General features: G+C 46.1%; 1 protein-coding gene across 1 annotated transcript in view; it reads right to left on the bottom strand.

The window, feature by feature from the left end:
- LOC141152718 (C-X-C motif chemokine 10-like) overlaps positions 1-19,103 on the bottom strand; it is a 48,925-nt gene extending 29,822 nt beyond the window's left edge. The window contains exon 1 of the mRNA XM_073637332.1: positions 18,970-19,103. Coding sequence (XP_073493433.1) covers positions 18,970-19,030 — 61 coding nt within the window. The 5' untranslated portion in view covers positions 19,031-19,103. The remainder of the gene's footprint in view (positions 1-18,969) is intronic.
- Positions 19,104-22,080: the final 2,977 nt, after the last annotated feature.

The following is a 22,080-nucleotide window of genomic DNA, read 5'->3' as shown; positions in this document are numbered from 1 at the left end:
CCGTTCAAAAGTTTGGGGTTATTTAGAAATTTCATTATTTTTGAAAGAAAAGCACATTTTTTTTCAATGAAGCTAACATTAAATGAATCAGAAATACACTCTATACATTGTTAATGTGGTAAATGACTATTCTAGCTACAAATGTCTTGTTTTTATTGCAATATCTACATAGGTATATAGAGGCCCATTTCCAGCAACCACCACTCCAGTGTTTTAATGGTACATTGTGTTTGCTAACTGTGTAAGAAGGCTTATGGATGTTTAGAAAACCCTAGAAAACCCTTGCACAAGTATGTTAGGCCAGCTGAAAACGGTTTGGCTGATTTGAGAAGCTATAAAATTGACCTTCCTTTAAGCTAGTTGAGAATCTGGAGCATTACATTTGTTTGTTCTATAAAACTCTCAAAATGGCAAGAAAAAGAGAACTTTCATGTGAAACTCGACAGTCTATTCTTGTTCTTAGAAATGAAGGCTATTCCATGCGAGAAATTGCCAAGAAACTGAAGATTTCCTACAACGGTGTGTACTACTCCCTTCAGAGGAGTAACTCTGCACTAATTACCTGTATTAATTCCACATTATTGAAGCTGTTATCTGTATAAAAGACACCTGTCCACACACTTAATCACACTCCAACCTCTCCACCATGGCCAAGACCAAGGACACCAGGGACAAAATTGTAGACCTGCACAAGACTGGGATGGGCTACGGGACAATAGGCAAGCAGCTTGGTGGTGTTGGCACGTTTATTATAAAATGGAAGAAACACAAGATGACTGTCAATCTTTCTCAGCCTGGGGCTCCATGCAAGATCTCTCCTCGTGGGGTAAGGATGATTTTGAGAAAGGTCACTAATCAGTGCAGAACTACATGGGAGGACCTGGTCAATGACCTGAAGAGAGCTGGGACGGCAGTCTCAAACATTACCATTAGTAACACACTATGCCGTCATGGATTAAAATCCTGCAGGGCACGCGAGGCCCCCCTGCTCACACCAGCACATGTTCAGGCCCATTTGAAGTTTACCAATGACCATCTGGATGATCCAGAGGAGGCATGGGAGAAGGTCATGTGGTCAGATGAGAACAAAATAGAATTTTTTGGTTTCAACTCCACTCGCCGTGTTTGGAGGAAGAAGAAGGATGAATACAAACCCAAGAACACCGTCCCAACCGTGAAGCATGGTGGGGGAAACATCATACTTTGGAGATGCTTTTCTGCAAAGGGGACAGGACAACTGCACCATATTGAAGGGAGGATGGATGGGGTCATGTATCGAGATTTTGGCTCAAAACCTCCTTCCCTCAGTAAGAGCATTGAAGATGGGTCGTGGCTGGGTCTTGTAGCATGACAATGACCCGAAACACACAGCCAGGGAAACTAAGGAGTGGCTCTGTAAGAAGCATTTCAATGTCCTGGAGTGGCCTAGCCAGTCTCCAGACCTGAACCCAATAGAAAATCTTTGGAGGGAGGTGAAACTTAATGTTGCCCAGCAACAGCCCCGAAACTTGAAGGATCTGGAGAAGATCTGTATGCAGGAGTGGGCCAAAATCCCTGCTGCAGTGTGTGCACATGTGGCGCCCTGCTCCGCTAGGTGCCACAGATCCTAGAGTTGTGCACGAAAGGATTCCTCCACAAGAGGCCCTCAGCGCACACACACACATCCACCCTACCTCAGAACCACCAGAGGGAGCCCTGATAGGGACATATAAAGGAGGGTGGAGGCAGGAAGTGAGAGGAGTCTGCTGCAGCCAGAAAGCAGGTCAGTCTAGCAAGTGAGTTCCTGCAAGCAGTCTAGCAGAGCAGCTCAGCAGTGGAGCACCAGGCTCCTGCAGAAGTGACTCAAGTAGCTCAGGCTAAGAGAGCTAGGAGCGTTGCTGACGCTCTAAAGAGCGGCAGAAGAGGCAGCCCGCTAACTGCCAGTGTGTGTAGGCTAGAAAGGGCCCAGAGTAGGCCGAAGGCTAGTGGAACAGTAGCATCGGGGGCAGAGGAGCTTCATAAGCTCACCCCAGAAATATACCGGACACCAGGTCCGAGTCTGCAGAGCAGTGTATCCTCTGTAGAAAATAGCCAGATCTTTCCTGGAAGACTTCAGGTCTCAGGATAGCCCAGGAGCTGACACGTAGCAGGACCAGGAGGCACGGAGGCTCCGCCATACCGGGAGCATGCTCTTCAAGTCAGCCGGCGCATCACAAGGACCAAGTTAGGCCTAGTTTCAGACAGGCCATAGACTAACACGAAGTGGCAAGGATACAGGAGGCCCTATACCTGCTCATTGGGGAGAGTCCTGCAATGCACCCCTCACCCTACAGTGCTCCGGACGGTACCACAAATCCACCAGTAAAAGGTACTGAAGCCAAAAGTGAGTGTCTCCCATTTTTCCTTGGACCCGGCTGGGTCACCGCCATATCGTGCACCTCATCCCACATCACTGCCCTGAGGCCTAGCTCCACCTGTGGGGAGCTATACCACCCAAGCTGCGACAAACAACGGCCTCAGCGGACTGCGGCAGCGCTGGTGGCCATCACCAGAATCCACAGGTGGCGTAGTCGAACATTTACCACTCAGAAAGCCCACTCTTTTTATGTGACAACCCTGGGCACGGGACCGGGTCACGGCCACGACTTACAAACACAACTACCGCACTCGGGCCCGGCTCCGGGTGAAAGACTTTGCTAGTCCCACCGAAGCGAGTCTGGAAAAGCTCAGGGGGGGCGTCACAACGTGGCGTAGTCGGCAGGATCGCTTGCCCGTGGCAACGGAAGAAGTTGTGCCCGTTGCCACCGGGTACAGTGTGCCTTACTAACAAACTGTATATTGTAAAGTGGCGAAGATTGCCGCCATTATTACGTCACCGCGCGGGAAGAAGGGCGTAACCGCGGGAAACTTGGAGGCGTACCTGTAAAAGGCCGCGAAGTCTTAGACACGACCCACGCACGGACGCAGCGTCAGGTCCTGGCGGGAAGCCCCAGCGCACGCTCTGACATGGAACGCAAGCGACGCAAGGTCCTACCAGAAGACCGTCACCTGCGGAGCTGCGGCCTACAAAAAGAAGGTAGGTCACGGTTCGTTAGGGGGGCGCCAAGATGTTGCAGCAACAGCCGAACGCCACGGCCAAGGCTGACAGCCCCGATAATCCACCCGCGGACGGCGCCGCGCCGGACGGAGCAGACGCTCCATCACCAGGGCCAGTAGCCCCCATTGTACCCATGACTTTACCGTATATCCTGGGAGCAAAGTGGCTCCCCCAGTACAGCGGCAAGCCAGACACACTGGCTGGGTTCAAGCGCAAGATATGCAGCATACTGTATATGTACGCTATGACCGGCAAACAAAGAGCTGCAGTAGTTGTGGGACAATTGACTGGTGCTGCGGAGAGAGAGGTAGAGAATTGGTTGGCCGCAGACCAGGAGTCAGTGTCCGCAATCTTTAAGAAATTACAGACTGTATTTGAGGACCGCATGAGATTCTATCACTGCTCACAGAAACCAGAGGATAGTGTTCGGGATTATGCATGCCTTTTGCAAGGGGCCCTGCGGGCTCTGAAACAGTTCAGTCCAACCAGCATAACCGATGAAAACAAGATGCTAAAAGAACGGGGGCTAAGGTCCCAAGAGGAGAGCAGGACTGTGCGTTGGTGATCATCCAGATGCTACCTTTGACACCCTCAAGGACATGGCTATCAAGGGACTGCAACCCCTGGAAACAGCAGATACTGCAATCCAACGTTATCAGGGTGGGGCTACTCCAACGCCAGCAGCGCCCACCTTTTCCCCGCTGGCTGCTGAAGCTAAAGTGCAAGCAGCGCCCCCGTCTCATGCTGCACATAACACATCTGCATCTCTGGCTGCTGTGGACATAAAAGGGGACAAACTTATGGTGTGGCCCCCATGCTCCCCTGACCTCAACCCCATTGAGAACCTCTGGAGCATCATCAAAAGGAGTGTCTATGATGGCGGGAGGCAGTTCACATCTAAGCAACAGCTCTGGGAGGGTATTCTGTCCTCATGCAAAACAATTGAAGCAGAAACCATCCAAAACCTGACAAATTCAATGAATGAGAGAGTTCAGAAGCTCCTTTCGAACAAGGGGTCCTATGTGCAAATGTTACATCACCTAGAATAAAGTTTTGAGTTGAAAACTGTTTGATTTCAGTTTGTAATAATCTGCTAATGCTTAGAATTTCAAAAATGACCTTTTTTTTTTTCTTTATTAAAATGAAAAGGTTGATAACTCTGCTGTGCATAATAATTTGGAACATGCATTTTGAGTGCAGTTTGAGTGTTTTATTTTTTAAAAAATATACTGTTATCATAGGCAGTTTGTACAAAAACCTTTCAATTGTACTGTAATAGTTATTTGACTGGAAAATTACAATGACTGCAATTCATATAGGTAATTTGGGAAAATCTGAGAAAATATTATTTGCATAATAATTTGGAACACAATGTAGGCACTAACATTGTTGGTAACTGTTTGGAGGAGGTTGTGTTTTTACTCCAACAGCTCGCCGATGTTGCCAGACCGGGTCAGAGGAGAATCCTTCAGAAGGAGATTCGAGTCCTGATGTACCAGCAGCAAGTGAAGCTGACCGGTGGTGAGATTGGTAATGTGCGGGTGACAGACCCAATACCTATTGTGATTCCCCCAATGAGTGAAATGCTTATTTGGTGTAAAGCAGCAATAGGTCTTAGAGGACAGAGCTATCAGGCGGTAGTAGAGCCCCTTGGTTCAGAACACAGACCTACACTCTTAACTGCCAGAGGGGTAGTGGATGTACGCAATGGGAGGGTGCCCGTCCGTCTCCTCAACTATGGGGAAGGCAAAGTCAGATTACCACGCTATGCCACTGTTGCTAAATTATACACTGTAAATAATAACTCCATTCACACAGCGGAGTCATTAGCCTCACCTGACCAAGTGGAGGAGAATGACCCGGCAACCCAGGTGGAGGACTGGTGTCAACAGATCCACTTTGGGACAGACACCACTCCTGCTCACCAGAAACAGGGGGTTCACCGGGTGGTTCAGGAATATGCGCAGGTATTCAGCAAATACCCACTTGACTTTGGGAGGATTAAGGGGGTACAACATCACATCCCCACAGGCAATCATCCACCCATCAAAGAACGGTACAGGCCTATACCTCCAGCACACTACCAGAAAGCCAAGGAGATGTTGCATGACATGAAGAAGGCAGGGGTAGTAAGGGATAGTTGTAGTCCCTGGGCTGCTCCCCTAGTTTTAGTCAGGAAAAAGGATGGGAGCATGAGAATGTGTGTAGATTACAGACAAGTAAATCGCATTACACATAAAGATGCATACCCTTTACCACGTATTGAGGAATCCCTGGCTGCCTTAAAGTCTGCAAATTACTTTTCCACCCTTGACCTCACTAGTGGTTACTGGCAAGTAGCTGTGGCTGAGGAGGATTGGGAGAAGACGGCTTTCACCACCCCGATGGGACTCTGCGAGTTCAACAGTATGCCGTTTGGACTCTGCAACGCCCCTGGAACATTCCAGAGATTGATGGAGAGCTGCCTGGGACACCGCAACTTCGAGACTGTGTTGCTATACCTGGATGACGTGATAGTGTACTCCAAGACGTATGAGGACCACTTGAAGCACCTGGCGGCGGTATTTGAGTCACTGTCCCAGTATGAGATGAAGTTGAAACCCTCAAAGTGCCACCTGCTCAAGAGAAAGGTACAATACCTGGGCCACATTGTCAGCCCAGAAGGGGTAGCACCAGACCCGGAGAAGGTCACTGCCATACAGAAATGACCGGAGCCGATGAACCTCAAAGAGGTGCGTCAGTTCTTGGGACTGATAGGATACTACCGGAGGTTTGTACAAGACTACACTAAGAAAGCAGCGCCTCTGCAAGACCTCCTGATAGGACAGTCCCCCAAGGGCAGAAATCCCCCATTCCACTGGGATAAAGAACAGGCTGAATCATTTCAAGAAATGAAGGAGATCCTGACAGGTGATGAGATCCTAGCCTACCCTGACTACAGCCAACCGTTCCTGCTGTATACTGATGCCAGCAATGAAGGATTGGGAGCTGTTCTAAGTCAGAAGCAGAATGGCCAGGAGAAAGTCATCGCATATGCAAGCAGGAAGCTCCGCCCTACCGAGAGGAACCCAGAGAACTATAGCAGCTTTAAGTTAGAGTTCCTGGCCTTAGTCTGGGCCATCACTGAAAGGTTCAAGCATTACTTAGCCTCCAGCAAGTTCACTGCCTACACTGACAATAACCCCTTGACTCATCTTGAAACAGCCATGCTAGGAGCCATGGAACAGCGATGGATGGCTCGGCTGTCAAACTACCAGTTCACAATTAAGTACCGGGCGGGCCACAAGAACGCCAACGCCGATGCCCTGTCCAAGATGCCTCACCAGTCAGACACAGAAGAAGTGGATGACCTGGAATAGATTGAGCTACCTGCCTTTCACCGGAACGGGATGATCCACGAGCAAAGAGCCTCCAGGAGGCAGCGTGGTAAGACGTTAAACCCCCAGCCTCACCACAGCTGGAAGGAGACCCAGGACAGCGACCCGGTTGTCAGCCGTATTCAGGAGCAGATAACCCAAGAAGGTTCCTCCCTGGAGAAGGATGCGTCTCTCCAAGCAAAGCAGCTGTGGAATGAGAGAAGCCGGCTGTTTATCTTCCGTGAGAAGCTGTGCCGGAGGTACATCAATCCCAAGACCCACGAGATAGTATGGCAGATAGTGGTCCCCAAGACAGACATCCAAATGGTGTTGGAGGCCTACCATGATCAGGCGTGGCACTTTGGCTGGAAAAAGCTCGAAACCCTACTGAAGTGTCGCTTCTACTGGGTGGGGATGCGCAGCTCCATTGAGAGGTGGTGCAGAGACTGTGGGCCCTGTAACCTCGGAAGGAAAGACTACAGCAGCCAGAAGGCACCCCTGCAACCCATCAAGAAGACTCGTCCCCTGGAGATCGTGGCCCTGGACCATGTCAAGTTGTCACCCAGTCAGTCAGGATATACCTATGCCCTGACCATGGTGGATCACTACTCCAGGTTCCTGGTGGTCGCCCCTGTCAAAAACCTGACAGCAGAGACAGCAGCAAAGACGTTCCAAGCGTACTTCTGCAGACCCCATGGATACCCTGAGCAGGTACTGACTGACCAAGGCCCGGCCTTTGAGGCTGAATTGTTCAAAGAGTTCTGCCATCTGTACGGGTGTAAAAAGATAAGAACTACACCGTACCACCCACAAACCAATGGTCTCTGTGAAAAGATGAACAACATTGTCATCGACCTGCTGAAGACCTTACCACTTGAGGAGAGAAACCGGTGGCCAGACCTACTGCCTGACCTGGTAGATCTGTACAATCACATACCTGTGAGTTCCACCAATTGCACCCCAGCCTATCTCATGCGGGCAAGACCAGGAAAGCTGCCCATGGATCTGGAGCTTGGTGTTGTAGAACCAGAAGCAGATGTGACCACTGAAGACTGGGACACGACCAGACAGGAGCAGTACAGAAGAGTACAAGCCTGTGTCGAGGACAGTCTCACTCGGGTGAGAGACAAGCAGGAAGCACAATACAACAGAAGTGCACCAGCAGAACCCTTCACACCTGGTGAAGTAGTGCTAAAAAGAAAAAGGAGAAACCACAAACTTGATGACCAGTCGGAGAGAGAACTCTATACTGTGCTGAATTCAAAGTTTGATAACAGGAAGACGTGTTTGATCAGCAAAGATGGAGGGAGAACCACTGCAACAGTATCTCGGGACCACCTGAAGTTGTGTCCAGATCTGCTAAAACCCCAAGAAGAAGTGCCTCTCATCATCCAGGAGGAACCTGAAGAAGCAGTAATCCATACTGACTTAGGAGACTTCCTGGCAGATTGGCCTCAAATAGGAGGAGCAGTAATCGTCCCAGTACTCTACTTCTTCCAACAACCAGAAGACCCTCCACAGCAAGTTGAACCTGCTAATGCTGAAGAAGAGCCTGCTCAAGAAGGATCACCGGCGGGAGCAGAGCAGGAAGGCCCAGCAAACGGTACACTTGCCAGTCCATTAGGGAGGTCAAACCACACCAGCAGTCCATCTACATCTAGTAATGACCACATGGGAAATAGTGCAAACACTAGTGTCTCACGCATCCCATTTCTGCGCAGGTCTACACACACCACACAGGGTCAAACCCCTGCTAGGTATAGAATCTAAAAATAGAAGCAATGATTCATGTAGATAGTTATCCATGAGGTATTGTGTATTATACTGCATATTGTATTCATGTGTGTATTTAACTTAGATTTCTTCCCTTTGAATGGACAATCTGAGTGAAATGGACACTTTAACCCTAATCTACAGTATTTATTCCTCATATATGAACTCTGAGGCTGAGGACTTTGTGCAGCCCAAAGACTTCTGATTTGTACATACTTGCGCTCCTTGGAGTGCCCCCTTTGAGCAACTTTTCCTGAAAGAGACTGGGACTTTCTAGTTGCTCATTGCCAATTACTTATTGCATTGTATATATGTATTTATTACTAACTTGTTATGCAACGTTTAAGAGCCGAGCCTCCCGTAAAGGGAAGATTGTTTATGTTCCATTGTTATTGTTATTCAAATTGTACTTCAGCCCGGAGTGCTGACCTTTGCTAGGGGGGATGTGGCGCCCTGGTCCGCTAGGTACCACAGATCCTAGAGGGGTGCACGAAAGGATTCCTCCACAAGAGGCCCTCAGCGCGCACACACACCTCCACCCTACCTCAGAACCACCAGAGGGAGCCCTGATAGGGATATATAAAGGAGGGTGGAGGCAGGAAGTGAGAGGAGTCTGCTGCAGCCAGAAAGCAGGTCAGTCTAGCAAGTGAGTTCCTGCAAGCAGTCTAGCAGAGCAGCTCAGCAGTGGAGCACCAGGCTCCTGCAGAAGTGACTCAAGTAGCTCAGGCTAAGAGAGCTAGGAGCGTTGCCGACGCTCTAAAGAGCGGCAGAAGAGGCAGCCCACTAACTGCCAGCGTGCATAGGCTAGCAAGGGCCCAGAGTAGGCCGAAGGCTAGTGGAACAGTAGCATCGGGGGCAGAGTAGCTTCATAAGCTCACCCCAGAAATATACCGGACACCAGGTCCGAGTCTGCAGAGCAGTGTATCCTCTGTAGAAAATAGCCGGATCTTTCCTGGAAGACTTCAGGTCTCAGGATAGCCCAGGAGCTGACACGTAGCAGGACCAGGAGGCACGGAGGCTCCGCCATACTGGGAGCATGCTCTTCAACAAAAGGCCCTAACACCAAGTCAGCTGGCGCATCACAAGGACCAAGTTGGGCCTAGTTTCAGACAGGCCATAGACTATCACGAAGCGGCAAGGATACAGGAGGCTCTATACCTGCTCATTGGGGAGAGTCCTGCAATGCACCCCTCACCCTACAGTGCTCCGGACGGTACCACAAATCCACCAGTAAAAGGTACTGAAGCCAAACGTGAGTGTGTCTCCCATTCTTCCTTGGACTCGGCTGGGTCACCTCCATATCGTGCACCTCATCCCACATCACTGCCCTGAGGCCTAGCTCCACCTGTGGGGAGCTATACCACCCAAGCTGAAACAAACACCGGCCTCAGCGGACTGCGGCAGCGCTGGTGGCCATCACCAGAATCCACAGGTGGTGTAGTCGAACATTTACCACTCAGAAAGCCCACTGTTTTTATTTGACAAACCTGGGCACGGGACCGGGTCACGGCCACGACTTACAAACACCACTACCGCACTCTGGCCTGGCTCCGGGTGAAAGACTTTGCTAATCCCACCGAAGCGAGTCTGGAGGAGCTCAGGGGGGGCGTCACACACACTTGGTCAAGAACTACAGGAAACATCTGACCTCTGTAATTGCAAACAAAGGTTTCTGCACCAAATATTAAGTTCTGCTTTTCTGTTGTATCAAATACTTATTTCATGCAATAAAATGCAAATTAATTATGTAAAAATCATACAATGTGATTTTCTGGATTGTTTTTTAAGATTCTGTCTCTCACAGCTGAAGTGTGTATACGATAAAAATTACAGACCTCTCCAATGGAAGGTGGAAAAACTTGCAAAATTGGTAGAGTATCAAATACTTATTTTCCCCAGTGTGTGTGTGTTATATATATATATATATATATCTATATAAATAAAAATGTAAATGTTCGTTTGTTCAAAATCTTAAATCTCTTCACCGATTGCTTTGAAATTTTGACACAACGTTGCATTCGAATACACGCATGTTTGCCCACAAGCATTGTGAAATTAAATATTTTAGAAACGTGTGCTTTCTCTTTTCTTTCTTTTCCACTTAGCCAGACTGAGCCACAGCAACACATGGCCGGGTACAGCTAGTATATATATGGAGGGCACATATACAGGTGCATCTCACTAAATTAGAATATCATCAAAAAGTTAATTTATTTCAGTTCCTCAATGCAAAAAGTGAAACTCATATATTATACAGAGTCATTACAAACAGAGTGATCTATTTCAAGTGTTTATTTCTGTTAATGTTGATGATTATGGCTTACAGCCAATGAAAACAAAAAAGTCATTATCTCAGTAAATTAAAATAATTAGCAAAAAACACCTGCAAAGGCTTCCTAAGTGTTTAAAAAGGTCCCTTAATCTGTTTCAGTAGGCTCCACAATCATGGGGAAGACTGCTGACTTGACAGATGTCCAGAAGGCAGTCATTGACACACTCCACAAGGTCTCAGAGTTCCAATTTTTATTTGGAAATCAAGGTCCCAGAGTTTGGAGGAAGAGTGGAGAGGCACACAATCCAAGCTGATTGAGGTCTAGTGTGAAGTTTCCACAATCAGTGATGGTTTGGGGAGCCATGTCATCTACTGGTGTTTCTCCACTGTGTTTTATCTGGACCAAAGTCAGCGCAGCCGTCTACCAGGAAACTTTAGAGCACTTCATGCTTCCCTCTGCCGACAAGCCTTTTGGAGATGGAAATTTCATTCTCCAGCAGGACTTGGCACCTGTCCACAATGCCAAAAGTACCAATACCTGGTTTAAAAACAACAGTATCACTGTGCTTGATTGGCCAGCAAACTCACCTGACCTCAACCCCATAGAGAATCTATGGGGTATTGTCAAGAGGAAGATGAGAGACACCAGACCCAACAATGCAGACGAGATGAAGGCTGCTATCAAAGCAACCTGGGCTTCCATAACACCTCAGCAGTGCCACAGGCTGATCGCCTCCATGCCACGCCGCATTGATGCAGTAATTGATGCAAAAGGAGCCCCGACCAAGTATTGAGTGCATTTACTGAACATACATTTCAGTAGGCCAACATTTTGGATTTTAAAAACATTTTTCAAGCTGTTGTTATAAAGAATTCTAATTTACTGAGATAATGACTTTTGTGCTTTCATTGGCTGTAAGCCATAATCATCAACATTAACAGAAATAAACACTTGAAATAGATCACTCTGTTTGTAATAACTATATAATATATGAGTTTCACTTTTTGTATTGAAGAACAGAAATAAATGAACGTTTAGATGATATTCTAATTTAGTGAGATGCACCTGTATATACCAGGATGGAAGAGAGAGACAGACCAGCCAGAATCTCTCTGAGAAGAGTCTGCACGGACCATGTGCACCAAACCGCAAGTATCGTTGGTTGCTATGAACAATAGCAGTTTTGTTTGACTGAACTGGAGCTAGCTCAGCGGTGTCTGAAGTAATCAAGGTCTATACTGTTTAGTTAGCGCCTGGACAAGGCTAGGGATTTATATTTATGATTTTCCTTTGTACTGGGACTTATGGGCTAAAGCAGTAGCACCCAGTTGTCCAGTATGCCATCAGGAATTGGCTATGGTAACAAAGTCACATGATGTAAACAATGAATTTCCATTCACTGCACTGGCTAGAAAGGTGGATGAGGACGCATCCCTTGAAGTCAATATCTGTGACCTGGAGGAGTTCCAGGACAACTATGGGACTGCCCAGCTCAGGAACTTAACAGTAAAAGGTACTCTGGAAAAAGTGTGTTAAATGGGAGCCAATAATAGCGGCCAGGCCAGGGGCGGACATATCATTGGTGCAGCATGTACGGCTGCACAGGGATCCAAGAGGTGAGGGGGTCCACTTTCAACTTCAAATCAGGTGGAATTGTGCATTATAAAGAGCTATTGGACTGCAAAAGAAAAGACCCCATAGACTGTTCTGGCACAAAGGTCCTCTGCTGTCTGTGTCCACTACTGGGCCAGGCATAATGATGGGTTGTGTCGTGGGAACAAAGTAAAGGGACAGGTAAAAGAGTGCCTCCTCAAAGCCCAAGAGAAGAAATCCAGGGGGTGTAATCAGTTGGCTCCAGTGAGACAATTTAAGGCCTGGGGTTCGGGTACTTGTGTTAGTGCCCACAGGGGAGAACACGTTCCTTATCAAGTGGCAGTGACCCTATGAAGTGGTGGAAAAGGTGGGAGAGATCAGCTATAAAGTAAACCGACCATGGAAAAGGAAGCCCTTTCCCATATATTATGGCAAACTGCTAAAACCCTGGAAGGATAGGAACCCGATAGAAACCCCTTGCTTGTTAGCCCAGTTAGAAGCCAGCATTCCAAATGTCAAAGCAGCAGGAAATTTGTTACCTTCCCAAAGACAACAAGGCCAAAAATTGATGAAAGAGAAGTAGAGGATCCAATGAAGAAATATATTTAAAATCTTTTGTTTATTGAAAAAATCTTTTATAAATTTGTAGTAATACTACACATCCAGCGGACACACTGAACGACCAACACGTTTCAGCTTATTCAGCCTTATTCATGGTCATGGTTCAAATAGTCTTTAACCTGTCCAACCCCCCCCCCACACACACACACACACGATAAGCTGGTGGCATGTATAGCTATTAAGTTGCAGGGAGGCAAAGGCTCTCTCCTCCACAATTAATTTTATCTGAATGTGCGTCCGAGGACACACATCCAGCTGAAAAAGGTGCTAGTATTGGTGGCCCACTTTCTCCACTGACCCAGTTACAGTCATACCCTCTGCGGTCTCAATTGTTAAACCCGTGTGTGTATGTGTAGATAGATAGATAGATACATAGATAGATAGCTAGATAGATAGATTGATAGATAGATAAAGAAGCAGTAACATGGTCCATGTACTTAGGGGTCATCCACTAGTAACAATGTAACGCTATCATAATTATATTGCAATATATTAATATTATACTATTAATATAATATATTAAGGGGTTTTGCCATTTCCAAAAACTTATGTCCCAAGGCACAGTTGTCTTGCTCACCCTCCACAGTCCAGTGATGAGTCTCCACCACTGATCCCGATGTCAACAGTGCTGCAGCCAATTAGTGAGCTCAGTGCCTTTAAGTGACTATTGCTGACAACTCATGCAGAGCCACTAAGTCCACTGATTAACCTATCTCAACGTCAGGTCAGTGCTGCAGAAAATAACAGACACAGGCAGGTTGTTGGACCCAAGGAGGGTGAATAAAGTGGAGCTTTTTTTTGCTTGTTTGTTTTGTGTTTTTTTAAAAACAAGCTGAGCCTGGGAGCAGGGGGTTATAGGAAAATAAAAATGTCCCTTAATAACAGTATTATATATGCATAGATATACAGTAAAGACCAAAAGTTTGGACACACCTTCTCATTTAAAGATTTTTCTGTATTTTCATGACTTTGAAAATTGTACATTCACACTGAAGGGATCAAAACTATGAATTAACACATGTGGAATTATATACTTAACAAAAAAGTATGAAACAACTGAAAATATGTCTTATATTCTAGGTTCTTCAAAGTAGCCACCTTTTGCTTTGATGACTGCTTTGCACACTCTTGGCATTCTCTTGATGAGCTTCAAGAGGTAGTCACCGGAAATGGTTTTCACTTAACAGGTGTGCCCTGTCAGGTTTAATAAGTGGGATTTCTTGCCTTATAAATGGGGTTGGGACCATCAGTTGTGTTGTGCAGAAGTCTGGTGGATACACAGCTGATAGTCCTACTGAATAGACTGTTAGAATTTGTATTATGGCAAGAAAAAAGCAGCTAAGTAAAGAAAAACGAGTGGCCATCAAGTAAAACTTTGAAAGTGTCCCCAAGTGCAGTTGCAAAAACCATCAAGCGCTACAAAGAAACTGGCTCACATGAGGACCGCCCCAGGAAAGGAAGACCAAGAGTCACCTCTGCTTCTGAGGATAAGTTTATCCGAGTCACCAACCTCAGAAATCGCAGGTTAACAGCAGCTCAGATTAGAGACTAGGTCAATGCCATAAAGAGTTCTAGCAGTAGACACATCTCTTCAACAACTGTTAAGAGGAGACTTTGTGCAGCAGGCCTTCATGGTAAAATAGCTGCTAGGAAACCACTGCTAAGGACAGGCAACAAGCAGAAGAGACTTGTCCATTGCTTGTGTTCTTTAGCCCAAACATTAGACCAGTGGAAATCTGTGCTTTGGTCTGATGAGTCCAAATTTGAGATCTTTGGTTCCAACCACCGTGTCTTTGTGCGACGCAGAAAAGGTGAATGGATGGACTCTACATGCCTGGTTCCCACTGTGAAGCATAGAGGAGGAGGTATGATGGTGTGGGGGTGCTTTGCTGGTGACACTGTTGGGGATTTATTCAAAATGGAAGGCATACTGAACCAGCATGGCTACCACAGCATCTTGCAGCGGCATGCTATTCCATCCGGTTTGCGTTTAGTTGGACCATCATATATTTTTCAACAGGACAATGACCCCAAACACACCTCCAGGCTGTGTAAGGACTATTTTGACCAAGAAGGAGAGTGATAGGGTGCTACGCCAGATGACCTGGCCTCCACAGTCACCAGACCTGAACCCAATCGAGATGGTTTGGGGTGAGCTGGACCGCAGAGTGTAGGCAAAAGGGCCAACAAGTGCTAAGCATCTCTGGGAACTCCTTCAAGATTGTTGGAAGACCATTTCCGGTTACTACTTCTTGAAGCTCATCAAGAGAATGCCAAGAGTGTGCAAAGCAGTCATCAAAGAAAAAGGTGGCTACTTTGAAGAACCTAGAATATAAGACATATTTTCAGTTGTTTCACACTTTTTTGTTATGTATATAATTCCACATGTGTTAATTCATAGTTTTGATGCCTTCAGTGTGAGTGCACAATTTTCATATTCATGAAAATACAGAAAAATCTTTAAATGAGAAGGTGTGTCCAAACTTTTGGTCTGTACTGTATATATATATATATATACTGGATATAAAAAGTCTACCCTGTTAAAATGCAAGGTTTTTGAAATGTAATAAAAAATCATACCAGGAAGAATCTTTTCAGAACTTTAATGAAACTGAAATTATTTTGATGTAGAAAATAAAAATAACAAAACTAAAATAATTTTGTTGCGTAAGTTTGAACACCAAATTATAATTAAGAATGTGGTTGTGTTTAGAATTAGCCAATCATATTTAAACTCATCAAATAGTAGTCAGTACACAGCCGCCATCATTTACAGTGATTCTGATTAACTCCATATAAAGGTTAACAGTTCTAGTGGGATTTAAGTGACGTATTCATAGTTGCATTTTACAGCAATAGCCATGGTCTGTAACAGCTTACAACACAGCAAAGGGATCTCATTGTTGAAAGTTATCAGTCAGGAGAAAGGTATAAAGAAATTTCCAATTCATTAGATATCAAATGGAACACTGTTAAGTCGGTCATCAAGAAGTGGCTTAAATTTGAGAAAACTGTGACATTATTTAGAACTGGCATCCATCAAAAATAGAAAAGACATGAAGAAATTGGTCTGGAAGGCTCTCAAGATGCCTACAGCAACATTAAAGAAGCTGCAGGAATTTCTGTCAAGTACTGGTTGTGTACTGCATGTGACAATCTCCCATATTTTTCATATGTCTGGCCTGTGGGGTAGGGTGGCAAGAAGATTGAAGCCTTTTCTTGCAAATAAAAACATCCAAGTCAGATATGTTTTGCCAAAACCATGTGGCCTGATGAGACCAAGATTGAACTATTTTTTAGCCGCTGTTACTAGAGCTTTAATCAAGGTAGAGAGAAATATGAACAGTTCCAAATATCAGTCATTTTTTATTCAAGACCTCCATCTTCAGCTTTTCTGCAGAGGCCTGAAGAGGAATTTCAACTTTTAGCATGACAGCGACACTAAGCAACCTCCAAAATGATAAAACATTGGCTTTGCCATAAGAAGATTGAAGCTTTGGAATGACCCAGCTAGAGTCCAGACCTGAATCCAATTGAAAATCTGTGGGATGACCTGTACACAGGAGATGCCCTCACAGTTTCACAGATTTGGAGCGCTACTGCAAGGAAGAGTGACCCAAGATTGCCAATTCTAGATGCCATGCTGATAAACTCCTACCCAAAAACCTGAACGCTGTCATAAATTCACAGTGTACTTCAACAAAATATTAGTTTAAGGGTGTGTATATTTATACAACCATATTAATTTAGTTCTCTATTTTCTGTTTCCACCTGGAACAATCTCAGTTTCTTTTTCAATTGACTTTTACAGATCATGAATGACATTAAAGGTGGAAAAGTTTCCGAAATTATTTTTCTTGTATGAATTTTTTTACATGACAAAAACCTGACATTTTAACAGGGTTGTGCAGATTTTTTATATCCAATGTATACAGTAATTAAACTACAATACTCTACTATTTTGTGACATGGCATAGGTACAGGCTATCACATTGAATATCATAAAGATTAGCGTAGAGGGCACATTTTGAAACCATTGCCTTGGGCTCTGAGAGAGCTTGTCTCGCCCATGTGCACAATGCAGGTATTTAGGTCACTGGTTTCATGATCTTGATTCACCTTTTGCTTTCATAAACCAAAACGAAACTTTGAGTCAGCAATGAATGTGTCTGTTTTTATGACATGGGAGAGCTTTTACAGTTGAAGTTCTTACCACGACAGGACAATATCTAAGTGTGTAAATATAGAGAATATAGAAAATAGAAGGTCAACACATTGTTACTTGGTTCCAGGTATGGCTATTCCTATTTTGCCATGAATTTAGGATATTTCAGTGTTACATGAAGATAACAATATAGAGCAGGGGTCTCAAACACGTGGCCCGAGGGCAGCATGCGGCCCCTGAGGCTGCTTAATGCGTCCCGCAGGCACCAGAGCCCCCATAATTGTTCCGGCCTGGTCCTGAGGGCCGCCGAAGTCAGTGATTCTTTTCAGTTGAATGTTCTACAAGTTAGAGATTAGCATGGGCCATTTCTGCAAGATGGGGACCATGATGAGGTATTACTACAAGACGGGGACCAGGATGGGCCATTACTACAAGTTAGGGATGAGAATGGGCACATTACTACAAGATGGGGACCAGGATAGGCACATTACTACAAGATGGGAACCAGGATGGGCACATTACTACAAGATGGGGACCAGGATTGGCACATTACTACAAGATGTGGACCAGGATTGGCACATTACTACAAGATGGGGACCAGGATGGGCACATTACTACAAGATGGGGACCAGGATGGGCACATTACTACAAGATGGGGACCAGGATTGGCATATTACTACAAGATGGGAACCAGGATGGGCACATTACTACAAGATGGGGACCAGGATTGGCACATTACTACAAGATGTGGACCAGAATTGGCACATTACAACAAGATGAGGACCAGGGTGGGCATATTACTACAAGATGGGCACCAGGGTGGGCACATTACTACAAGATGGGCACCAGGGTGGGCACATTACTACAAGATGGGGACCAAGATGGGGACATTACTACAAGACGAGGACCAGGATGAGGCATCACTACAAGATGGGGACCAGGGTGGGCACATTACTACAAGATGGGGACCAGGGTGGGCACATTACTACAAGGTGGGGACCAAGATGGGCACATTACTACAGGATGGGGACCAAGATGGGCACATTACTACAAGATGAGAACCAGGATAGGCACATTACTACAAGATGGGGACCAGGATGGGCACATTACTACAAGATGGGGACCAGGATGGGCACATTACTACAAGATGGGGACCAGAATGGGCACATTACTACAAGATGGGGACCAAAATGGGCACATTACTACAAGATGGGGACCAGGCTGGGCACATTACTACAAGACGAGGACCAGGATGAGGCATTACTACAAGAAGGGGACCAGGATGGGCCATTACTACAAGATGGGGACCAGCAGGGGCACATTACTATAAGATGGGGACCAGGATGGTCACATTACTACAAGATGGGGACCAGGATGGGCACATTACTACAAGATGAAGACCAAGATGGGGGACATTACTACAAGATGCGGACAAGGATGGGCACATTACTACAAGATGGGGAAACTACTACAAGATGGGCACATTACTATAAGAAGTTGGTCAGAATTACTATATGGTGCTAATTGTAAGAAAAAAATCACTATGTGGCCAATTAGGGGACATAAAAAGGAAATAAAAATTGTAAAAACTGTAAAATTGTAAAAACTATAAAACTATACCATAGCCCATAAAATGAATGCCATTTAAAATAATAAAATAAAAAAAGCCAAAAATGTTCAAAAAATGATCCAAAAGGTGTATAGAAAAAACAATATGGTATCATTAAAAATTTCATATCATCCTGCAAAGAATGCGGCCCTTCAAATTCACATTTTTTCTATGTGCGGCCCATATACTTAGCCGAGTTTGAGACCCCTGATATAGAGTATTCCTTTATCAATAATTAATTGCTTTTTACTTGTGACTGTGAATCCACATGAATACAGTAAATTCAAAACATGCAATTTTTACGCGCCCTAAAAATGGTATCCTATTGATTTTTACATTATGGAACAGTTGTGGAACAATCAATTCTGAATGCCATTGTGCAAACACCACAAATCCAATAGTATAATGCATTATTAGAAGCTGCATCATTTCTTATTACAATTAGAATTTTAGATTTGTTTATAAAAAAATACATTGAGCCTTTTGTATTCAGAATTACTTACCTTGCACACATGACTGAAGAAGGAACAGAGAACAGAGGACAACAATGACTGGTCTGTACATTGTAATGGATGACTAGGAATAGATATGATAGAGGATTTCCCTGAAGCTGCACAGGAAAAAGATTTGTAACTAACAGTCCAGGGAGTGAATCCTATATAAATATCCTACATCACCTCCCACTGACTTCAGAAATCACCATGGGAAAATCCCATTGACTGATCTGATTGACTGGGGATTTCTGTAATTGCTAAGTTCTCATTTTCTAGAAAAGACTGATGTTATCAGAAAAGGAGAATGCTACAGATAATACACCCTATGGTACAGTGTTAGGTACAAACTGATACAAAGCAAACAATAAAGGATATGACAATGTTTGCAAATATGTTTTATGTAATTGTCCATAATGAGATAATATAAAGAAGCACATAATAAAATCTACTTGTCCACAGCCACCAATTACAAACATTTTAATTTTGAGGGTTTCAGCTGACTTTAGGTTTATTTAGGTTCCCCATACACGTTAAAGAAACAACTTCAACAAAGCTAAGATAGTAGCTACATAGGGTTTCACCCATGCTTCCCAGAAACAGATACTACTAAGGCACATGTTCACATGTTCAGTATTTGGTCAGTATTTTACATCAGTATTTGTAAACCAAAACCAGGAGTGGAACTGACGCGCCCCTGGGCCTGTGTCGCACTGCGTTGCGCACGCGGGAGCTTACCCGGAGCCGGATCTCTTGAGGGTTGTAGTCTCGTGGCGGTGATCCGGTCCGTGCCCAGGGAGTCAGACTAAGTGGCGCTGTATCAGCGGTAGATGTTGGACGACTACGCCACCCGTTGAGTACAGCTAAGGAGCTGCTGCAGGGCAGACCGCTGAGGCCGGTGGTAGGATTGTGCAGCGTGATAGCATAACCCCCAACGGGAGGGGTATGGCCTCAGGGCAGCCGACGTGGACGATGGGGGTAGCAGGAACCACTCGGAGACGGTACGGTGTAGTTCAGGGTCTTTACTGGTGACAAAGATAGACCCTCCCGGAGTACTGGCTAGCGATTGGGGCCTGGTCAGTCCTTGAGCAGATGGGATCTCCCCTGGCCAGGCGGAGTTGTAGGCCTCCCAAACTGACTGTACTCTTCTGGCTACCTTGCTAGAGGCGGGTATAAGTAGCCCACGTCCCTGAGTGTACCGTGTGGTGCTCACCCGTATGGCCGGTGACTCGGGGCCTTCTAGTAGCTTCCGCTCCACGACGGCGGTGCTGGTCCCACGCGTGTGACCGTGCCTTCAGGTTTCTGGGCCAGAGGACCTGCAATCCCCTGCCGGTCGGTTTCTGCTGCTGGATAGGAGTTAGTCCCCACAGCCTCGGACTCCGGGTCCGGTGAGAAATCTTCTCAGTCAGGGCGAGCTCTGCAGCTGCCAGCCCCTGACTCCTTGTTGCACTGCTCCTACAGAGCTCCTGTAGTTTCTTCCTATGCTGCTTCTCTTCTCTACTTCTTCTCTACTCACTAACCCTGCCTCAGCCCTAGGTTTATATAGGGGAAGTTCTTCCCCTCCCAGGACTGGGCAGGAGGTGTGGCATGCATAGGATCCCTGACCAAGAGACCTCCCACCTGCTCTCAGACGTAATATCTCTATCACTGTGGCAACCAGACCCCTGGGGTGTCACATTCCCCCCTAGTGAAATTTAGTACTCCGGGACTAAACATATTTTTGGAAAAACATAACAAGGTATAACAATAATGATACAATAAGAAAAACACATAAAGGTGGTCACGGCATGTCCGTAACCGGGTGCAGTCTTTGAAGAAAAGCAAGGTGTCCATTTCACCAAAACAGGGAGACGTAAACAGGTAGGGGTCTGTCCTGCCCCGAGTCCTTAACAGTCTTTAGTCCGTCCTGGGTTACGCTCCAACTATGTACACAGGATTCCCGGTAAATCCACCAAAGACTCCTATAAACAACTGGAAACACATAATTATACACAAGCAACAAGAAAAACAGGTAACCACAAATAAAACAATTTATACACTTCAAATCCTCCAACGTGCGGGTAACTGGCCTCTAGTGGCCCTAGTGGACCTACGGAGCTGACTGTCTAGCCCTGAACTACAGGGTGTAGGAGCTGTCAAGGGTAAACTGGGCAGCTGTCTACCGGCTCCTTGGCTCACTAGGGGTACGGCAGGCTCACTATAAGCAGAGGGTTGATCCTCCTGTTCTGCTTGTGTGGAGTCTTCTGCCTCCTGGACCGGCTGCTCTTCCAGCTCTACCTGTCGCTCCGTAGGTGCTTGGGATGCTGGTTGGAGGAAGGTGAGTACGGGTACCACAACTGCGCCATTGACTTGAGTCCAAGACCGAGGGAAGTCTCCGAGCACAGTACTAACCATGTCTTCCCTTTCCTCTACGGGTCGAGGGTCTTCTTGTTTCTCTTCAGGGTTCCGTAGCTGTTCGGGACACTTCTTCAGGTGATCCCGGGATACAATGGTCGTGGTTTCCCATCCGTCTTTACTGATGGTACAGACCTTTGGGTTGTCGTGGCTTGAGGGCAGTACGGTGTACGGGTCCTTCTCCCACTGGTCGTCCAACTTGTGGAGCCGTCTTTTTCTCTTCAAGACCTGCTCTCCGGGTACCAGGGGAACAGCGGGAGAATACTGGTTGTAAGTTTTCTCTTGTCTTTCCCTAGCCTGACAGAGACTTCGCTCCACACTCTCCTGTACTCTCCGGTACTGCTGCTGCCTCTCTGTGTCCCAGTCTGCTTCTGGTGAAGTGTCCTCGGGTGTCAGGACACCCATTTCCAGGTCAACAGGTAACTTACCAGGTCTCGCCCTCATTAGGTAAGCCGGGGTACAGTTGGTGGAACCTACCGGGATATGGTTGTATAGGTCCACCAGATCGGGCAGCTTCTCAGGCCACAGACTGCGTTCTTCCAGGGGCAACGTTTTCAGAAGATCCATTACCACCTGGTTCATTTTCTCACAAAGTCCATTAGTTTGCGGATGATAGGGTGTTGTCCTTATCTTCCGGCAGCCATACAGAGTGCAGAATTCTTGGAAGACCTCCGCTTCAAAGGCAGGTCCCTGGTCTGTCAACACTTGGTCCGGGTACCCGTGTGGACG

The sequence above is a fragment of the Phyllobates terribilis genome, unplaced genomic scaffold (genome assembly GCF_046119375.1).
Source record: "Phyllobates terribilis strain yellow unplaced genomic scaffold, ASM4611937v1 Scaffold_1__5_contigs__length_1240528914, whole genome shotgun sequence".
Classification (NCBI taxonomy): Eukaryota; Metazoa; Chordata; class Amphibia; order Anura; family Dendrobatidae; genus Phyllobates; species Phyllobates terribilis.
Note: the sequence above shows the minus strand (reverse complement) of the source record. Positions and strands in the feature narration are given on the sequence as shown.